The 20,644-nt window shown below is 44.9% G+C and overlaps 2 protein-coding genes across 3 annotated transcripts; one reads left to right on the forward strand and one right to left on the reverse strand.

Moving 5' to 3' along the window:
- The first annotated feature begins 1,280 nt into the window (after positions 1 to 1,280).
- Positions 1,281 to 11,808, forward strand: FHIP2A (FHF complex subunit HOOK interacting protein 2A). 2 transcript variants are annotated; one of them, XM_078855360.1, is made up of 18 exons: positions 1,281 to 1,562; positions 2,095 to 2,173; positions 3,109 to 3,278; positions 3,959 to 4,063; positions 4,231 to 4,353; positions 4,600 to 4,632; positions 4,849 to 5,151; positions 5,558 to 5,754; positions 6,358 to 6,472; positions 6,627 to 6,703; positions 7,119 to 7,311; positions 8,177 to 8,346; positions 8,972 to 9,115; positions 9,289 to 9,379; positions 9,521 to 9,664; positions 10,067 to 10,207; positions 10,689 to 10,792; positions 11,340 to 11,808. In XM_078855360.1, the coding sequence occupies exons 1-18, from the start codon at positions 1,518 to 1,520 to the stop codon at positions 11,443 to 11,445; spliced, it is 2,340 nt and encodes a 779-aa protein (XP_078711486.1). In that variant the 5' UTR covers positions 1,281 to 1,517; the 3' UTR covers positions 11,446 to 11,808. The 2 variants fall into 2 exon arrangements, with proteins under 2 accessions (XP_078711486.1, XP_078711487.1); XM_078855361.1 differs by lacking the exon at positions 4,600 to 4,632.
- A 1,792-nt stretch (positions 11,809 to 13,600) lies between these two features.
- On the reverse strand, positions 13,601 to 20,524 carry FNTA (farnesyltransferase, CAAX box, subunit alpha). Its single transcript, XM_078855362.1, has 9 exons — positions 20,297 to 20,524; positions 18,380 to 18,465; positions 17,966 to 18,080; positions 17,433 to 17,537; positions 17,204 to 17,330; positions 16,407 to 16,555; positions 15,323 to 15,385; positions 14,480 to 14,669; positions 13,601 to 14,044 (listed from the first exon to the last, which is right to left on the reverse strand). Exons 1-9 carry the CDS (start codon positions 20,407 to 20,409, stop codon positions 13,901 to 13,903), a joined length of 1,092 nt encoding a protein of 363 aa, XP_078711488.1. The 5' UTR covers positions 20,410 to 20,524; the 3' UTR covers positions 13,601 to 13,900.
- Between the last annotated feature and the right edge of the window lie 120 nt (positions 20,525 to 20,644).

The raw sequence follows: 20,644 nt of genomic DNA on the forward strand, positions 1-20,644 counted from the left end.
ACTGCCATGAAGATGGTGATGATACAAAAATTAGCCTAGGAAGCAAACATGATCTCTCCCAGGCTATTCACAGAAACAAGATATTTTACAGAAAAGTTTAATAAATATAGGGATTCACCGTATGTCTGTTTATGACAATCATAATTGATCAACCTTTTCAATCTATGCCAATTATCCACGATGGCATGGCTCAAACACTCGGACGGTGAAAAGACAATGGAGGTATGATAATAGGTTTTTTCCCATTTTTTTCTGGCAACAAAACAGGTGTTAAGATGTTAAAACACCAAACTGAAACCTTTTACAAGGAATCATGTCTGCATTAACCACTGCTTGTGGTCAGAATGCAAACAACAAAGAGACAGCTTTCTTTTGAGCCTCGTCTCAAACGGTGTTAGACCAGAGGACGCCAAAAGGCGTACAGCCCAAAGACAAGCACAAAAAGTTGATTAAAAGTAAGCATTGACATTCATTGGGCATTATGTAAAAACAAAATCTCGTTAAGAGTATCTGTTTTTAGCCATTGGTCAAGGCTGGAGTGGCTGGATGTTCCCTTTTACATTGAACCCAGAGGGAAGGTCAAAAAACTAAACACAAAAGGGTGATTTTTTTTATCAAGTAAAATTATCTGGTTTTGGCCACTGGTCAAAGCTGGAGTGGCTGGAGGTTCCCTTTCACATTGAGCCCAGAGGGAAGGGCACAAAAATAAACAAACTAAACACAAAAAGGTAATCCAAGTACATTTTTACATTAATTAAGCAAAGACGTGGACGTTATTTAAAAACAAATTCAAGTAAAAAATTAACTTGTTGGCCACTGGTAAAAGCTGTAGTGGTTGGAGGGTTTCTAACACATTGAACACAGAGGGAGAGCAAAAAATAAATACAAAACGGTGATTTAAAAAATAACAACCTTTGACATAAATTGAGCAAAGACATGGACGTAATCTTTTTTATATCTGTTTTTGCCCACTGGTCAAAGCTGAAGTGGTTGAAAAAGTCTCGTAAAGATTTTTTAATCTGTTTTTGACCACGGGCAAAGCTGAAGTGGTTGAAAAAGTCTGGTAAAAAAAATTGCAATCTGTTTTTGACCACGGATCAAAGTTAAAGTGGTTGAAAAAGTCTCGCAAAATGTTTAAATCTGTTTTTGACCACGGATTAAAGCTGAAGTTGTTGAAAAAGTCTCGTAAAAAAACATTTTTATCTGTTTTTGTCCACGGGTCAAAGCTGCCTGGAGTGGCTGCCAGGTTCCCTTTGACACCGAGCCCAGAGGGCGCCGTACTGAGAGGGAGGGGAGCAGTCGAGAGGCGCTTCCCAACTGCGTGCGCGGGTTGGTGACTCTCATCCACCGCTCATCACCACCACCACCCCATTCCTAACCAAGTCGTGTCCCCAACACCATCTCTCTCTCTCTCTCGCCACCACCAAGCCTCCTCTTTCACGCTGGACCGCGCCAAACAGAAGTTCGTGCAGCAGAAGCTGAAGTCTCGGCGAGACATTCGCGAGGCGAAGGCGAAAATGTTCAGCAAGCTCACCACCATCTTACAACATGCCGTGGAAGTCGTGAGTCTCCTCTCGTCGCCTTTTGTTCCGTCGGGCACTCGCCCGCGCGCCGGCTCTTGTCGGCGAATTCGCGGTTATTGTTTTATCGTCGACGTTAAATTATAGTCGCCGGGAATGCCACCAGCACCGCCACCCCCGAGGGGTTTTTCGGCCTAGCACCGGTGTGGGATTGTCTGCTCGGCCGGGAGACGATGCGCCGTCCTCGGTTGTGGCTGCTAGCCGACGCCGATGTCTCGTAGGCCGCTACCGGGAGTAAAGGGGCTTTGAAGCCACGTAAGCTTTTGTCAGATGTCAATTTATTTTTATTTGTTTAAATATATATATTATATTTCCATCGTATTTGAAGCAATGTGTCTATTGTAGATACGAGAATGTTGTAGTTTACAGTTGTGTCTTGCGGGAATTTCGCGAGATCGTCGTGATCGTTGTATGCGGTTCGCTGTGGATCGTTTAAAATCAAGTGCAGTTACCGTGGCCCCTTTGTTTATGTTTAACATCAATAATCTTTGTTAATCTCTTCTCTCTCGCTTAGCTCGCACCCAACATGCCCCGTCAAGAGGACTTCGTGTACCACTGGAAAGCGATTACGCACTATTACATCGAAACCTCGGGTCAGAATTCACTGTTTATTGTCTGAATTTCCTTTGTAACATAACGTCACACTTGTACAATATTCCGTGTACGAGTAAGGATATTTGCTCTCGTAAAGCTGTTATATTCACGCGCATGACCACCGATTGTCGCTTCGTTCACTCGTAGTGTTGTGTTTTTTGTTATTGTTTCAAAAGCTATGCCAAATCCAAAAGTGCAGCCGTATTTTTTGGCAAGTAAGTTTGGGACGTAACTCCCAAAGTGGCAAGCAACGTGGCATTTGGGTGTGCATTGCCATAATCGGTGAAAATATAACATGTGCCTTAAATGTTACCAGGTACTTAATGGACATAGTCATGCGCTATATTTACCAAGGAAAACCTCACGGAGTAATTTCTGACTCGGGAGGTTCCCGCATGGGCATGTTTGGCCAATTCAATTAACGAATATTTGGAATGTGCCAGAACACCTACGTTGTAAAACCGCGCATGAGTAATTCAAGTCAAAGGTGGAGGTGACGCTCAAGGCTCCACGCAAATAATTCAAGAATCGATTGCTGTAATCCCATCTCTTGGCCATATTGCATCCCAAGCTGACAACATAAGGCATTTTAAGACAGTCTCCTACCTCAGTATTAACCAGGCCTAATTGTGCTTAGCTTCTAACAAGATCAGGAACAGTCAGGGTCCTTCAGTCATGGGCATTCGGCTCAAGTGTAGTGCTGTCTAGGATTATGGATTTTACCTATTTTGCAAGACATTCATGTGGTTCTGTTTGTGTTGTTTTATAAATGCCTCATTTGATTTCTAAGCAAGTACAGTAAACTATTGCTCATGCACATCGATTGTAAGTGTGGATAATTGTTTTGTTTCCAAATTAAAGGACGAGGCATACTTCCAACAACAATGTACGTTGCATAATGCATCTCCGTTGGACCCCTTTCATTTTTCCGCAGATGACAAGGCCCCCGTAACGGACACAAACATCCCGTCGCACCTGGAGCAAATGGTGTCCATCCTGGCGGAGGAGGAGACGGAGCGGGAGACGGGCGAGACTGGACCCTGCATGGAGTACCTGCTGCAGCACAAGATCCTGGAGACGCTCTTCACCTTGAGCCGCGCCGACGTCAGTGTTCACCCGTCACTTTAATTACTAAATACGTTATACGAGGTCGCGCTCATTGTGTGATACACACAAAGTGCTCGCCTCAAATGAAGCACGTTACTTCGGTGAGCATTCCAAGGAGCATAAACCATCACGCGGACTCCGGTCATCCTCGCAGTGGATTTTGGTTAGCCATCGAACAAAGACGGTCACCGCATCGCGCACTTTCAGATGCGCTTCTGTGGCCGTCTGGAACGCTCTTCCTTACGATATCAGAAAGCCACTGGAGCTATGCACTTTTAAATAATCTAGATTGAAAACTCATTTCTTTAGAACTGCTGTTTAGGTGTCCTTCCCCCGCGCCTCCGATTAGCACTTTTGGCTACGTACGGTGCAAAAGAGGTTTCACATGTATGCATACATACATACTCGTGTGTGCTTTTACAGCCACGCAACAAGTTACTGACTCGTACATTTTACTTTGCTCAGAAGTAATGGAGTGACTCGTATTTAGAGCTTAAGGGATGAGGAGATGCTTTTTTTATATTTGAGAAATTATATAGGGTGTGTACTGTAGTCTCAGTAAATTGTCAGGGTAGGTATTCTCTGAATAAATATATTGTCCCAAAGCAATGCCAAACTGAATTGTGTTTGTGAGATTTCGCGAGTCTTGACATTTCTTTTCCCTTGTTCACGTGTAGTGCCCACCTGGGATGAAACAGCAGGTGCTGATCTTCTTCTCAAAGCTGTTGGGAAGGATCCAGCAACCCATCCTGCCACACATAAATGTCCACCGCCCAGTGTTGGTGAGCAAAGTGCAGTCATTTCTCCTTTACACCTCCCTATACGTAAAGAATAACTTTTTGGGTAGTCAAGTGCTCTCTACTTTTAAAGTTATAAGCCACTGTGTGCAAGGCAGCGCACGATGTGTTTAATGCTTAACCAAAAATTGATGTGTTGTGTTTGCCCACAGAAACTGATACGGCTGTGTGGAGAAGTGTTGGCTGCCCCAACGGAGAATGAAGAGATTCAGTTCCTGTGCATAGTCTGCGCCAAGCTTAAGCAGGACCCCTACCTTGTTAACTTCTTTATGGAGGTATGGTGCAGACTTTATCGATTTTATAATGCAACAACAGTGGACCGTATCTTTATTCTGTATGAGGAACACTTATCCTTTTCTGCAACTTGTTCTTTATTGCCCGTAGTAGATAGCTCTAGATATCCGATTTGCCTTTTTCACATTTTCCTTCAATCTCCACTGTTCTGCTATGCTCCCTTTTATCACTCCTTTAATCCTGAATTCCTTGCCTCTTTTTTCCATTCTAAAATGTTACGTCTGTAGGCAGATACGCTTGTGTTCCGAATCCCATACATGGTAAGTACCTCAGGAATTGCGCGGTTATTTGGGAAGAATATGTGCGGGCGTGCATCCACGCTATTGCTGTGAAGCAGGCTAACCTTAAGCTTAGAATTCTAACAAACTTGCATAACCTTTTGCATATTTATATCATTTTAACATTTTACATAACGTCAAATGTCATGAGTGGCATTGGTTGTAATGATGATGTTGTTTTTTTGTGTGCACTTTCAGAACAAATCTTCAAACGTGACAAGCCCCCTTCCAAATTCAACAAATTCAGGCCCTCTTACGTCCAACAAAACAACACTACCAGATGGCATTCGTTCAGAAGGCAGCACAACGCAATGCGGAAACTCAAAACCTGGCCAAAATGAAAGGACTTTTGAGGAGAAAAATTCCTCACCTGGCTGTGCTAATGCTCAGAAGAATGCCGTGGCAGTGGGTGCAACTGCATCCTCAGGAACATTGTCGCCCGCACCATCGGGACAAGATTACAACCTGGTGCATTCACTACTCAATCTCATCAATAGTCCCGTGAGTTGCTTACACTTTTCTGCGTAATTGTTGCTGTGGCATTTATGAACAATTTACACGTGTGCCTATGACCAAGAAACAACGAGCGGAGTGCCGGGCAGCTAAAATGCAGCAAGTTGGCACAGGAGGGGGCACAGCTGGTGCATCTGCCAGTCATCTCGGTCATTCGACCCATGGCACCTGGGTCTGTCCCGTGATCTCCTGTCAGCGAGCCTTCGACACTTCACATGGACTCAAAGTGCACCTGGCCTGGCATAGGCACCGTGGTGACATCACTAACTTAGTGGAAAATAGCGGATATTGGTATTCATATGACCAAGCATTGGATTGCTGCTGCTGATGTATAAATGGATCACCGCGTATATTAATTGATGACGACGATGATGATGATGTGCCGGCTGAACAGGACGGGCGCATCGCGGTAAAGGCTTGCGAGGGCCTCATGCTTCTCGTGAGCCTGCCCGAGGCGTCCGCAGCACGCTGCCTCACCGACAACACGGCGCTGTGTCGCCTGCTTGCCGGACGCCTGGTGTCGCTGCACGCCGCCCTGCCGACCTCTCTCGATCCCCTTGACCTCGAATCGCTGCAGACCGTCAATTGGGGGTTCGTGCACACTGCTTGCCTCCCCCAGTCTCACGTGCAATCAGTGACGTTAGTACCGGCTGTGACGGGGCAGGAAGGTGTTGAAATGGGAGAGCCTGCATTGTTAGGCAAAAGATAAAGGTGAAGCTGTGGTTTCTAGGCTCGGAGATGGAACATCTGCAACAATGTAGTGTATTAGCCCACGACCAGAATGCGCCTAATATCGTCAGATCTTGGAAACTAAACAGAGGTGAGCCTAGATAGTGCTTGGATGGGTGAGCTTTGTGCACAGCACATTGTTTTAGGATGTGAGACTGTGGTGGGCATCAGGCAGGGGCAGTGTAGATACATCCATTGTTTTACTGTATCTCTCGACTCCAACAGCTATGCTTCCTGCTCTCTAACCTGCTCTGGCCAGCTTGGTTGAAGTGTGAGCAAATAGTCCCCATGACTCGCACGATGTGGGAAGGACCGCAACCAGCAGTTGATTGACAACAGGCCTGTAAATGTACGTTTGTATGTTGAACTTCTTTCGCACCGTACGTAGCCAACCAATTGGAGGTCCGATTAGCACGGTTGTACATGCAGTGTATCAAGATGCGCATGCCCTTCCTTTGTGTGCAGGCTGGACACGTACAGCCATAAGGAAGACATGACGGCCTTCCATGGAAAGCGAGCACTGATCTCCTTCCTGTCCTGGCTGGATTACTGTGATCAGCTCATAAAGGAGGCTCATCAGGTACTTGTTAATAGAGAAAAACTGGCAAGTTGGCAGTAAGAAATTGAGACCGTATATCCCATGGAGCATGTTTCTACCATTCACTATTTGCACCTGACATTTGTTTTTCATGCAGTGTCATGTTTTGTAACACAAATTCCCTTTGCTCCTGCAGATAATTGCTACAGCCATCGCAACGACCATCAGAGAGCAGTATTTTACTGAGGTTTTGGAGCAAAAGTTGATGCAGACGTAAGCCACATGGGTATCTTTTCATATTTATATCTGAATTTTACGTGGGGAGGGGGGGGGCCCTTGTAAATATGCATCAACGTGCCGACTACCAAAAACACTTGAGTCACCAGCACTGAACAGTTGGATGTATTCTGTATTCGGGTAACCTCACTTGCAGCACACAGTTTTGTAAATTACATTTTTGAGTTGTGAACTTTCAGCTCTATAATGTATATATATTTTTTATTTCTTTGAATGATAACAATCGTCATTCCCTAAATGTGTTCACTCTGTCGACAACTATGACTTTTAGAAACTTGTTCAGCTTGCAACCTCACGAGCCAACTGTCACACTGCTCAAACGTGATTAACCGTAAATTCTGAACCGTGCCATTTCTCACGATGGCTGTGGCTCGCTCGGTTCCCTTAACAGATCCGAGGTGGGGATCCTGACGAGCACGACGCTGCTGGCTCGCCTGGCGCGACAGGTGAGCTCGCCGGCGCTGCTGGAGCAGCTGGTCCTCTTCTTGCTGGGCGACACCTCCGGGTCGGAGGTGCCCGGCGCTGCCAGCCGCCACTCGCTGAGGGACCGCCTCATCGAACGCTGCGACCACATCTCTGACGAGGTGACCCTCTCAAACACACCTCATCGTTGCCAGCCACCGCAGACGATCTTAATACGACAGCAGTGGTTCTAGAGCTGCAGTGTTTTGTTGTACATGTGCAGTCCTTTGTCATCCTACCTCTGGATGAGGGCCTCATGGATCATGGGGGTTATTTGACCACCACGCTGGTAATTTTCAGGTTGGTGAAGTCAGGGAGTATAAATTTGGGAGATATAAGTACAGTACAATGGATTTTTGCTGTACTTCCTCTACTGCTTACCATGTCAGCCGAAAGCCTATAACAACCTGCTATGCATGGTCACCCATCTCAGCTTCCCTGGGTCCCATTGGTAGTTGCTTTTGTAGTTTGATTTTATTGTATTGTGATTGGGGTTTTTACTGGTGTCAAGTGTTTTATTTTTATATCATATATTTTTTTTACCTCTGATGTATAGCGCTTTGTAATTACCATTTTTAAATGCACTTTGTAAAACCGAGTTTGTTATTATTATTGCTGCTTAGATACTGAGGTCTGCAGAGATTCGGCACATTCCAGGCGATTTGGTCTTCCACTGTGTTGATCATTAGTTAATAACATTTGATTAAAGTTTTGTTGTTATGAATACTCTACCGTTTATAGGCAGAATGGTAACTCAACGACAAGCCATTATGCACGTGGCTTCAGCATTGGCCTATTTTTTAAGAACCCTTGTCTCATTGCAATGCCTTAGCTTTGCTCATAATTTCACAATGTGCACTAATTTATATTAATTGTTATAAGTTTTAATAAAAGTTAATTAAGCGTTTAGCAGGAAAACAAAATCACGTGGTGTTCTTTATTGTCATAATCAGTTACTGTTTTGTTTGTTTTCCCGCCCCAACTCAGATTAGCATCGGGACGCTGAAGCTGTTTGAGACGCTGCTGCAGAAACCGCAGATGCACGTGCTGCAGAACCTGGCTCTCCGCAACCTGGAGGAGCGCAACTACATGGAGTACAAGCCGCCGAGCCAAGAGGACCACGAGATCGCCGAGAACGGGCAGATCGCCGGTGCCGTGTGAGTTGGCCTCTGTTTCGCCACATGCCGCGTCCCGCTGCCTGAGCCTCCGATGCACACGTCCTGGTGCAGACGACTTGGCAGATAGTCGGGGGAAGGCCTTCGTTACGATAAAATGACAAGCAGCTGTTTAGCGTCATTATTCCCTCTTGTCTCAGACTGGTTTTGTGTGTAAGTTTTGAGCTTATTTGGGAGAAAAGTTTAACAATTTTTATTATGAGTGATTTTACTGGGAGGTGCATGCACTGCTGTAAATGTGTCAGTTTTTGGAGAGTTCATATTAAGCTTGTACTGATTCACCTACCGTCTTATTTTCTGTTTTGATTAATTTAGCACCCTCTAGTGACAGCAAGGGTCACGAAAACCTATTGCGTACATGGCATATGAATACAAATATAGTCAAGACTGTCGCACACGATTCAATGCATGTTTCACGAATGAAATAATACCAACGTCTTGTTATTCAATTGGTTGGTAATTTCCATGAGGTGGTTGCACGAAAGGTCGACACCATCACGGTGGAACAGCTTAAGGAGCGGCATCTGTTTGCGGAGGCATTGAGAAAAGGAGGGGGGGGCAGGCTCTTCTGCTTGTGACGGCCGGGCAATTTCCCTGTGTGGCTCAGGGACCTTGAGGAGGACCCAATGTTTGCCGACATGCTGTCCGGTGGCCAGGGCTTCTCAGGCTCCGACTGGCTCTCCCACTCCCCGGTCCACTCGCCCGACCATGGCAAGGATGGAAAGACCGAAGTGCACAAGGTGGTCAACAGGTGAGGTCAAACGTGCGGCTGGGTCGTCGCAACCTGCATGTGAACTCGTATCTTATCGAGGTGCCAATGAAAGGCTAAAGAGTGTATTTCTGAAGGTGCCTCGTTTGTGCTGCAGCAAAACGTGTTTAACTCACCCGTGGAGTTGTGTCCTTGCTGGCTCGTGTCATTTTCAGTTTTCTGTGCCTTGTCCCTGATGAGGCCAAGTCCTCGTACCAGCTCGAGGGTTCCGGCTACGACACCTACCTCCGGGACGCCCACAGGCAGGTAAGCCTTGAAAGAGCAGCGCAACGTCGTCATGCATTTGTTCTCCCTTTACGCCTGGAACATGGACTAAACCTTAACTGAAGTTCAATGAAAGAAGGAAAACGGGTGTGCAGTCAAATTCCCTTCTCGCCACCTCTGCAGTTCCGCGAATGCTGCGTGGCGTGCCAGCACTGGGACTGGCCAGCTAAACCCAAGGCTATCGAGCGGTGCAACCTTGACGCTCCGTTTTTCGAAGGCCAGTTCTTCAAGGTGCTCTTCGACCGCATGGCTCGCATTCTGGACCAGGTTTGTAATCCCACGAGCTGAAAACCTGCACTTGCAACCTCGGCATTGAAAGCGTAGTTATCTAGGAAACCCTAAGAGGAGTCTAGGGATACTTTTGCCTAGATTGTTTGGCCAGTTGCTATTTCGATATTCTTCGGTTATTTTTGTACCCTTATTCATACATGAGAAAGTGTTTATGCTACGTACATTGTTCTGCAGTAAAGAGTGTTACGTATAAAGTAGTTTAAACATATTAAACCAAAGTCAGGAGTCAAGTAGTACATAGTTTGTGATAAATGCCCTAGTTCCTTGGTTCCTCTTGTCAAGAGTCTTTAATTTGCAGATGGACAAATGGCAATCTTATGTACATGTATTCCATTCCTGCACGTTGCAATGCCTGCAACATCCGCTCGCTTCTTGCAGCCGTACGACGTGAACTTGCAAGTGACGTCGGTGCTGTCAAAGCTGGCTCTCTACCCACACCCCCACCTGCACGAGTACCTGCTGGATCCCTACATCAACCTGGCTCCCGGCTGCCGCTCCCTCTTCTCCGTCATCGTTCGGGTGAGGGCACCGCACCACGGTCACATTCGCTACGTGAGTGACCGGAGCGTTATACTTGCTCGCTTGAAGGGAGGCTTGATATTCAATGCGGAATTTCATATTGACCGTAAAAAAAGGTGTTAGTTTTGTTGCCAGATAAAATGGTAAAAAAACAATTAGCATATTTTTTCTTCTGGCAAATGAGGTTCCAATGGTGTAAATGCTTACCCCGAGCTCTCATACTCTGATGGTGCATTTTCTTTGAGTTGTGCGCCTTTTGGCGTCATCTGGTCCAACACCATGCGAGACTAGGCTCTAAGGAAAGCTGTCTCGGGTGTGGACCAATCAACTTCAAGGACAGTGCACACATTATCAGTTATGTTTTTTGTTTGCATTACGACCGCAGGTATTGTGGTCTATGCAAACATGACTCCTTGTAAAAAAAGGTGTCAATTTTGTTGCCAGATAGAAGGGTAAAAAAACAATTATCATATTTGTGCAGGTTGTTGGGGATCTGATGCTAAGAATTCAGCGCATCCCAGACTTCAGCTCGAAGATGATGCTGGTGCGGAGGAGGCTGCTTGGCACCGAGCCCGAGGGACCTCCGTGAGTGATCTTTCCACAAGGCCATCTATTCGTCAAATTTTCCATTTCGTAATATTTTACAGGTGTCACTGTTCAGGATAATTACTTCATTGTCTTTGCAACTGGAGATATTCAACTCTGTTTAACACGTAGGAGGCTTTCGCAACCAATATCATCGATAATACAGGTTTTTTTGTTTGTTACATCTAACCCATTCATAATACAGGTTTTTTTTTATTTAAAAAATCTAACCCAAAAAACTTGTATTATGGATATTCAACCCTCTTGGCTTTATACATTTATAGGTCTATTTTCAATGTTTAACGTGCAATAGAACATACCGTGCATGTAATTGCACATGGTTAATATTTTCACCTGATTTCATATGAAGAATTCCATTTGACAGGTATAAACAATATGCATTTGCTAGGTTCTTGTGGCCACAGCTGGCAATTGCAATGTGTTGTTGTTGGTGGGAGGCTGCTTCCCACTGCAGGTAGCCGAACGATGCCATATGTAACGAAGTGGCGATGCCCCCTTGCTGTGCTGCGTGCTTGCAACTGAACAGGATCGACCACCTCACGCTGCTGGAGGGCGTGATTGTTCTGGAGGAGTTCTGCAAGGAGCTGGCCGCCATCGCCTTCGTCAAACATCATGCGGCGAGCGTCATGTGACAGCCCGTTGGTAGCAACGTGAGAGAGGAACGTTTTAAAATATCACGTCGATGGTGTGCACGTTGACGCACCTCCTTCTCGCGGGACTCAAGTTTGGTAAAGAACCGTTAGGAGTTACTGATCCCCAGACACTTTGAATCCTCCGGAAAGAACATTCAACCAAGCTTGGAGGAAGGAAGAGGACCTGCCGTTGTGGATTACATAATCACTGCTGTCTTTTGGCGGATGGGAAAGAACGTCACTTTACCATTTTATCATTTATGCCTCAGAATTGAGTGTTCAGCTTCGTCATGGTTTTAAAAATGTGTATTATTATTGTTTTTACCTGTTATACAAATTAGTTCTTGCCCCCCCCCCCCCAAAGTTAAGCTTTTATTCATCTGTTATTTTACAACAGGACTAAGCAGGCATTTGAAATCCACTGCATTCTATTGAGGCATGTATTTTTTAATGGCCGATGAAGCTTTTAATACACTGTACATAATGCATACTATCATCGCCCGCTCTGTATGAAGATTTGGGGTCACGTTCCATTTACAAAAATGCACTTTGACGCCAAAGTACATGGCTCCAAACACGCCACATGGAGAGAGGAACGTTTGCACAGGAAAATCTGTCCACCTTATGTTGTGCATGGTTTTGAGCTTGCTTGGGGGACGACTTCGCAAATTCGCCGAATGCCACAGGATGCAAATCTCCACTCGCCTCGCCACCGCTGAAGCTACAAAGCTACTCTGCGTTTAACTTTCTGCTGCTTCAACCTGAAGAGACTACCTGAGGATGGTTTTCCTTCCGATATTTTTACAAATGTTAATTTGTGCGTGTGGGCTTGCCTTTGCACATTGGATGACTTTCGGACTTGATCCACTAACAAGGCCTTAAGAGGAAGATACACCTGCTACAGCAGATTTGTTTTATTACCATAGCATGATGCTTTTAAGTTCGAAGCCCTGGGTTTAAGAACTTGTTCAAAACAGCATACTAATGTGGATTTATTTAAAACACGCTTTTTGATATATGGTGTAATGGCATTATTATTTCTGTTCTGTGGGTACTTAGCCTAGCCAATGTAAAGCAATTATTTTTATTGGAGCAATTCGTGTTTAGGTGCTTTAAATAGTGTATTTGTGCTTAAAATCCCATTTTGACGTAGATTTTAGGCAAGTACATAGTGTAACTTCACACAGGTCGCTTATTGTTTTCCCCTCGTCTTTGCAGGTTACTGCGGAAATTGTACACTTTACAACAGTATTCTAAATGTCACTAATGCTGCGTTAATGTTCATCTGGCACAGACACAAATGCAATAATAAAAGCTCCCAGAGGTCTTGAAATTACTTGCAGCACAACTCATTGGTCACTTTCATCTGTGGCGCGTTAGTTCAGGTCAGCTTATTAATGAAGTGAAAATGAGCCATGGTTTGCGGAAACTAACCAGGCATCACTTGATTTGAAATTAATATGAAACTTGTGATTCTGGCAGGCAGTTTCCAGATGTAAACATAGGTGTTGCAATTAATGAAAAATGTCAACAGCAATCTCAAAAGGCTTTACCTGTCCCAGCAGCATATTGTATACTCTGTACACAAGGGATATGGAATTTTAGTCTCGATCATGTCGCAATGTGGGAAAAAAAGTTATCTGGCAACAATAAACCAGTAAGTGATGTTCATGCATGCCACTTATTTGGGGCACAGTTATTGAATTACGTTACATCCTAAGCACTTGCAACGTCCAAAATGACACGTTCATATGTATATTGCTGTGTGAAGGTTGTGTTTGTGTAGCATTTTCACATGTACTGTGTTTTATCAGATTCAACTGAAGCTGCATTGTAAATTGAGGTTAAGTTCACGGCTTCCCTTCTCCCCTTGTACATTGTTGAGGCAAATGGGCCAAACAATAATCATTACGTACAGTATTACTTGTGTGGTGTTTTTCTATCTCAAGGCTAAATAATATTTATACTAAGCAATTTCGCGTTGTGTAATTAACGGTGACATTTCATAGCCACATGATGCATTTGGGCATAAGGTGAAAAGCTTTTGGGATCCTCAAGGAGGCAGTTTGCGTTAGATTGTTTTCATTCATATGAGCGCTTTATCAACTTCTGTAACCAAATGTAAAAACAAATTGAAAGTGTGACCCTGCGTAACTTCCACTCGTGCAAAATTGTTTATTGTTTGAATACATCGAGCAATTTCGTTAAGTTTGACATTTTTAGATCTTGCAAAAAAAACACAATCTGCATCCATTTCACCTGCCACTCCTATATCTGCTGGTACAAGCGAAGTGCAGACTTAAATATGAATCATTTACAATAAGATCCAAGTTAGAGGCCACAACTTTCAGAATACCTTTAAGGGAATAAAACTTAAGTCATGGGAGGCAGGCGAAAGCCGTTTTAACAATTTGTTCAAAGCTTGCGTGGAGATGATTCCAGAGGGGGGTCACGTTCAAGCCGTGGCCTGCACAGGCCGCACGGAAGGCTCCTTGTTTGACGCGGCCAGGGATCCAAACCTCTGCTGCAGGGAATTGGCGACGTACCGCCAGTACTCGCCACGAATCGTGTCCAGCTCCGTGGCAAGCTGCTCGCACAGCTGGGGACATGACGAGGCATGCGATTGACGTCATTTCTTTTTTTAGGTGTTACTCTCCTTGCATTATTAGTTTGCAATGTTGGCACCGTGAGACAAATACATTTCAATTTGGAGCTCTCGAAGTGAGCAGTTGTACACTGGATCAGAAGAAACTTCCATCCAAATGGGAGTTCACCCTTTATAAGCTCTGCAACGAGTCAGAAGTGCCCAATGCAAAACCAAATGTTTTTGTGGTCATTGGTAACCAGGCTAAGATCAATTTGAGGACCCAGCTTATTACCAGCTGGTTACCTGGATTAGAACCAAGGATTTCAACGGTACAGACTCCGTGCTCCGATACGGTATTAGCCTACCCATACCACCCAGCCACCTTTGTTTCTCTTTAGTACAAGAGCTTGATCTGCAAGTGTGTGAAGGGGGCAAGGAGGGAGTTACCTTCAGTGCTGTGGCGAGCGTCTCTGCTCTGTCCCCACAGCCACTGTCCAGCTGGTCCTCGTGCAGGTCGACAATGAAGGCGAGTAGGTAAGGCGACACGGTCACGTCGTCCGACACCTGCCCATCCCGAATCTCTTCGATCAGCTCCAGCAGGCTCGGATACCGAGCCAGCCCCTTCTCCTCCAAGATGCTGCAAGCATGGATATGATATATAAAGAGTGCGTCTAAAAAACTTTAACACTTCTAAGAATCTGCAATAATACCACAAGAAATGTGCCTCTGGGCTCTGGAGACCACCTGGAGAAGATTCTAGGCATGTATTGACAATGATGGCAAACAAGTTGAGACCCTTTTCAGCTATTAACATACATTTGTTATTATGTTAGTGTATTATCCGTTCTTTTTCGGTGTAAATATTTTTTTAAGCACCCTGTATATGTGGATGTTTATATGTATGCATGACAGGGACATGTGAAACATATATATAACCTGCTACTCTGTCCATTCAGCTATTTCAATTGAACTATGAACTGTGTGGCAGAGTTGGTTCTGGATTAAACAGTACCACGTGAATAACTAAAATGGCAAGTAAGCTTGAGCACATGTTCTGTTTGTATATGTACAGTCCCCTTTGTCAATCCAATGTGTTTTTTATCTTGTGTCATCGTGCTGGATGTTTTTATTGCTTATGTTAAATACAATAACGCATTGTTAAAAGTACAAATACGTCAGTAAAATCACCTTAAAGGTAATGCTATTGAATGTGGTGATTTGCTGGCAACGCAGTCCTATAATTTATTCCCGAATGAGTTTGATAGTTGTGTCAAAAAGGCAACACCTTACCCTCTTAAATAGTTCCAGGAGCTTTCGTTGTGTGGAGCCTTCTTAATCATGTTCAGAGTATAACTGTGGAAAAAATGTCCATTAGAATTAATACAAAAACATTCTTTTACAAATATTTTAAAACATATCCATGAAGGACCGCCCGGTATACATTCATGTTATAGCCCAGTCCTCAATTGTGTCTCAACGGTTATTCGTCCATGGGTCAAGGTTAACTATTGAACTTGTCAGTACAACCTAAAAAAACATTAGTGGTACTAATTTATTTATGAGTAATGCGATCATTTTTATTTTAAAAGGGGGTGGCCATATTTCTATAAAATTGCCTGTTAAAAATTTTTTTTACCACAAAAGTTATTCTTCCTCAAATTCTAGACAACAACAATTATATTAACCTTGGTGACTTCATAGAGAAACAAATGTCTCATTTACATGGAAGGGTGAATCACTGCATGCGTCATGCTGATGGCTCTAAATGTTACGGTATTTAATTTTCATAAGCAGTTAAAAGTAGACACTACACTATCATCCAATACAGTTTCGGCAAAGCCACCGCTTGCACGTACCATAGTAGTCGCAGTTATACTTCTATTAATACATGCATGCATCAAATCATGTGTGTGAAAATACATAATTTTTCTATTCATGTTAATCTTAAACAATATTACAGTTTTCGCTAATGGAGTGGACAAAAGTACATGACACAGAACAATATATTAAACAAGATAGTTAAAATGAAACTGAAAAGGAAACAATTCTTGAATCGAATTATGATGCCTGAATCAGGACCATTTAAAGGGCAATGGGTGAGGAAAAGGGGAGGTAATTTATTACAGGTCTAGGAGGCAGGCAAGGAGAAAGCTCCTGGCTGGCACAGTGCACCAGTCGAGTGGCAGCATATGTTAGGTCCCTGCTGCCAAAAGGCCCAAGCGAGCTCTCTTCCTATGCCCAAGTCTTGACATTAATGGCTGATCTGACGCAGCCACGAGGCCGTCTCCATCCACGAGGTTCTCCAGCGCAGAGAACCTAAGGGCGCAGTGACAGCTGAGAGGGTTATTTGACGTGTAGAAGGTGCAAAACTCACTGGACCTCCCGATCCAGCGTGGCCGAGTCGCTGTAGCCTGTGGTGCGAGACACAACGAAGTGACGCTCATTCCAGGCCGAGTTGTTCCTTAGGTCCTCGTCCAGGAGTCGCTCGACAAAGTCGAGTTCCTTATCCCACAGGTTGAACTCCTACGGAGAAAATAGGAGTGTATTTACAACCGTATCGATTCTGTTGATTGCATGGAAATGAGCCGAAGGAGAATGAGTGCAGCGCTTCATAAAAATACTGCAAAGTGACGTGGGGTCAAAGCTAAATTAGCAAGACAAAAGTGACGTCCAACGGGTTTGAAAACGACGCAAGTGTTTTAAACTAATGAAAAGGGATATAATACTCAGGGAGTATTTGAAGGTGAACCAGGATGAAAGTGAGGACAGAGACAAACGAAAAGCAGGTTAGAACAGTTTTGAAAATGAAAAGCAACGTAAAAAATGCTATCGTCTTGACTGAAGAAAAGTAATTGGCTTGGACAGGAAACATTGCTGGAAAGGATGATGGCAATGGTTAAGAGGGAACACCAAAGAGTACGTCCACGAGGGAGGTGGAGCCATTAAATCAGCTGTGTGCAGTAGCTAACGCAATTGGTGCACCGCTAAGCTGTCACGGATGGTGACGGCTTTGGGAGGCCTTCATCTAGCAGAACATGGTTCATGATGATTGTATGATTGGACGGCAATCATACAATCAGAAGCAGGGGAAGAGCTGCATGGTAAACAACAACAAATATATAACTGGGCAAGGGGGGGCAAGGGCTGCTTGCTGCGCCTTGGCGACCATACCTGTATCACCCACTGTCGGTGCTGCCAGGCGTGGTAGTTCTTTGCGTCCTGTTTCAAAATCTCTGCCGTGAAATCCAGTTCATCCGTGGCATCTTTCAGCCAATCCACCAAAAGCCTTCGGTGATGCCTGACGATGGGTTATCACAAAAATTAGCATAAGTTTGCAATTCTAAAAGCATTTGACTTTTATAGCACAGGTAGTTGTGTGTTGCGTAGGCACTGCCATTACCAGACTTGATAGTTCTTGGGTTGATCCTCAATAATCTCTTGAACATATGCCAGCTCCTCCCGGAGGTCTTTATTAAGTGACCGCAAAAGCACTCTGCGATAATGCCTGCCAACATGCACCATAACACCACACATTACATTTACAAGACACACACACAAGTGAATGGGTGGCTCAATGGGAAAATACTGCACCCATGTGACGATGTCTCTATTTGGAGTTGCGATAAATGTCCAACTGCTGGATGAGGCCATCTGACACCATGTCTGTCATAGGGGTTATTTGACCATACTTTCACTATCATAAGCACAGGTTGGTGAAACCCACATCTGGTACAGATATCACTCGTCAATGATGTTAACAGTGGTTGGGAATTTAGAACGCTGATCGTCAGGTTCAGAATGCGGTGGGCTAACCAATGTGCACCGCTCTACCCCCACCCCCCCACCCGGATTCTCCGTATCAGAATAAATGAGTTTTCTCATGATAATTTATAAGTGAAGGCCAGCACAGAGCCGGAGTTGAGCAGCACACACCAGACTGTGTAGTTGGCGGAGTTGAGCGCGATGGCGTCAGCGGTGAGCAGCAGGGCACGCTCGCTCCTCTCATCGCACTTGAGAACCGCGCGGAAGTAATCGAATACGTCTTGGACTGTCAAGGGACACGTTGCACCAGGTGAGCTTCCTCGCAAAGAGCCAGTGATGTTTTCCACGTTCTGTTTTTGCCACAACTGTAAATGCTTCCATTTTCTCTTTATTAATTTCGAGCTCTTAAAGCAACAATACTGTGTAAGTCTGTGTTTAATAAAAATGGAGGGATAAGCATTTAAAGGAAAATATATATGAACACAAGGTTAAATATATTTGTTTTTAAAAAGCCTCGGGCTGCATTTGCAGGCCACATGTCTAAGGGATGGCGATTTGCCGAGTGTTAATGCAACCGGAACCCACACTTGTCAGAGTAAGCAATCTGCACCACGGCGTTGGGGCCCTCTTCTTGCGGCACTGGCTTCAGATCCTTCCACTCGACACGGTCTCTGTAGACGGCACCCACAGTGAGCAGTGTTAACAGTTAACAACAACAAGTGCCTCCTCATTGAGGGTATCATCACCATTCAGCCATTACCAAGCTCTGCCCCACAAGCAATGGGCTAACCAAAACAAAAAGAGCAGCCATTATTTTTTTAATTCGGTAAAAACAAACCCAACTCAACATTTCAAGAGCCGCAATGCAGTATGTGGTGAATACGATACGGTGGTGCTTAATAAAGTGTCACAAAGCAGTCCATAAAGAGCCGCATCCGGCTCCGGAGCCACAGGTATCCGACCCCTCGGCTATCCGAACTGACCAAGGTAGAGGTGCAATTCCCTATTCCCCAAAAGGAAAAGACAGAAAAAAAATTATGAACTCAAATGTGACTGGCGCACCACAATGAAGAGTGCAACAGACACATCGTGAATTCTTTGTCTGCTGCAAGCGTTCTCCCGAGGGCACGAGTGGATCTCACTCCCGATCCTCTGAATCCATCGGATGGTTTTACAACTTGGATATCGATTTGTTGTTGCTACTACACAATTCACATCCTGAGGAAAGTAGACGAATAATAAGCGAGGTAAGGGCAATGATAATGACAGGACAAATGTACTTGGAGGAGAGTAAACAATAATATTATCTTAGTCGACAGCAAAAAGCTAAGTGAGAAAGTTGCTGATTTTGGACGAGCTCTAAGCAACAGATTCAAATGGCCAGAGAGAAAGGGAAACAATTGGATGGATGTTACCACTTTTAATCATGCAGTAACTAGCATAGTAACGGGCAGTGCATTGAGACAGTGTGGGTGGGAAGATAATTTGTACGATACTACACAATACAGTTTGTGTTGAGTAAGATGAGCGATATAAACAAAAAATAATAGACGGGAGACGTAAACAAAAGACTCGCATAATTACGTAAAATGATTGTTGGTGAAAACTATTTTAAAAGACATCGGCTCAACGATGATGAAGGCGTCTTAGCAAGGGGCGTGGGCACGAAGGCGACAAAAACGGAGGTTGACGGATCAGCATTTCGCACACACAAAGACAAAACACACAATCATCGATCTGACAGGGGTCGGCAACCTACGGCATGCGGCGGCTCTTTAAGGGCTCTGGCTTCGTGGCCGTGATTTAATCAAAGCATCACCACCGTGTCTCGTATTCACCACAATGCACTGGCGGATCTCGAAATGTTGAGTTGGTTTTTTTGGCCGAATTCGAAACAAATGTCTAATTATCTTGTTATTCTGGCTACCGACCTCTCCTGATCTATCGTATCAAAACGAATGGTGGAGTGTGACGGAGATAAACACAGGAACAGGCTTGAATATACTGCAAACCTGTCAACCCCTTATCAGTGCTTATCCTATTACAGACCAACTCAGACCCTATTGGCCACCCCGTGCCCTGTAAATCTCAACATTCATCCTACAAAGATCCCATTACAAGGGAGAACACACAAAAAATAGACAATTTGTGTTTGCCCGTATTGAAACGGCTGTACGCCGTATGGATCTGAAAACTCAATTTCCCTCTTCAAGAATACGGGGTAAGCCGTCTGGGTTGACAACTACGATACTCATGCCTGTTCGTCTATTTGTTTGCGTTTCTCCCTGGCGATGCGACTTTGTAGGATGCACGTTGAGATCTATAAGGAGCACGGCGGTGACCAACACGGTCTCAATAGGTCTGTAATAAGGGGACACTGTTAAGGGGTTGACAGGCATGCATAATTTATATACGCTATATGTATAGCCCGGGGTGGAGGTAGAATCGCGAATGAACACAAACTGCACAATCACACGCGGGAGGACCCGACCTAGGCCGTACCGGTAGAAGACGTAAACCGCTCTGTGTCTCGTCTCCGCCTCGTCGTCGGAGTTCTCCACGTCGTCCACAGCCACCACCGCCGCTGCCGCCGCCGCAGCGTCCTGCGCGTCCATCTCAAGGCAAGGGATGAGGGGAGAGATGGAGGCGAGTTTGCACGCCGCCGCCGTCACTACGGGAAGTCTCCTCAGCTAGCGAACTCCCTCCTCCTACTCCGCCCAGCACGTGACGACTTCCGGCTCCAGCATCGCGGCACGCGATTGGCTACGGCCGAGTAAGCCACTCCCCCTTCGCAGGAAAACAAAACTTTCTACCGTGATTGGTCCACGCGGCTGTGACTACGGGGGGGGG

This window comes from Lampetra fluviatilis, chromosome 4 (assembly GCF_964198595.1).
Source record: "Lampetra fluviatilis chromosome 4, kcLamFluv1.1, whole genome shotgun sequence".
NCBI lineage: Eukaryota > Metazoa > Chordata > Hyperoartia > Petromyzontiformes > Petromyzontidae > Lampetra > Lampetra fluviatilis.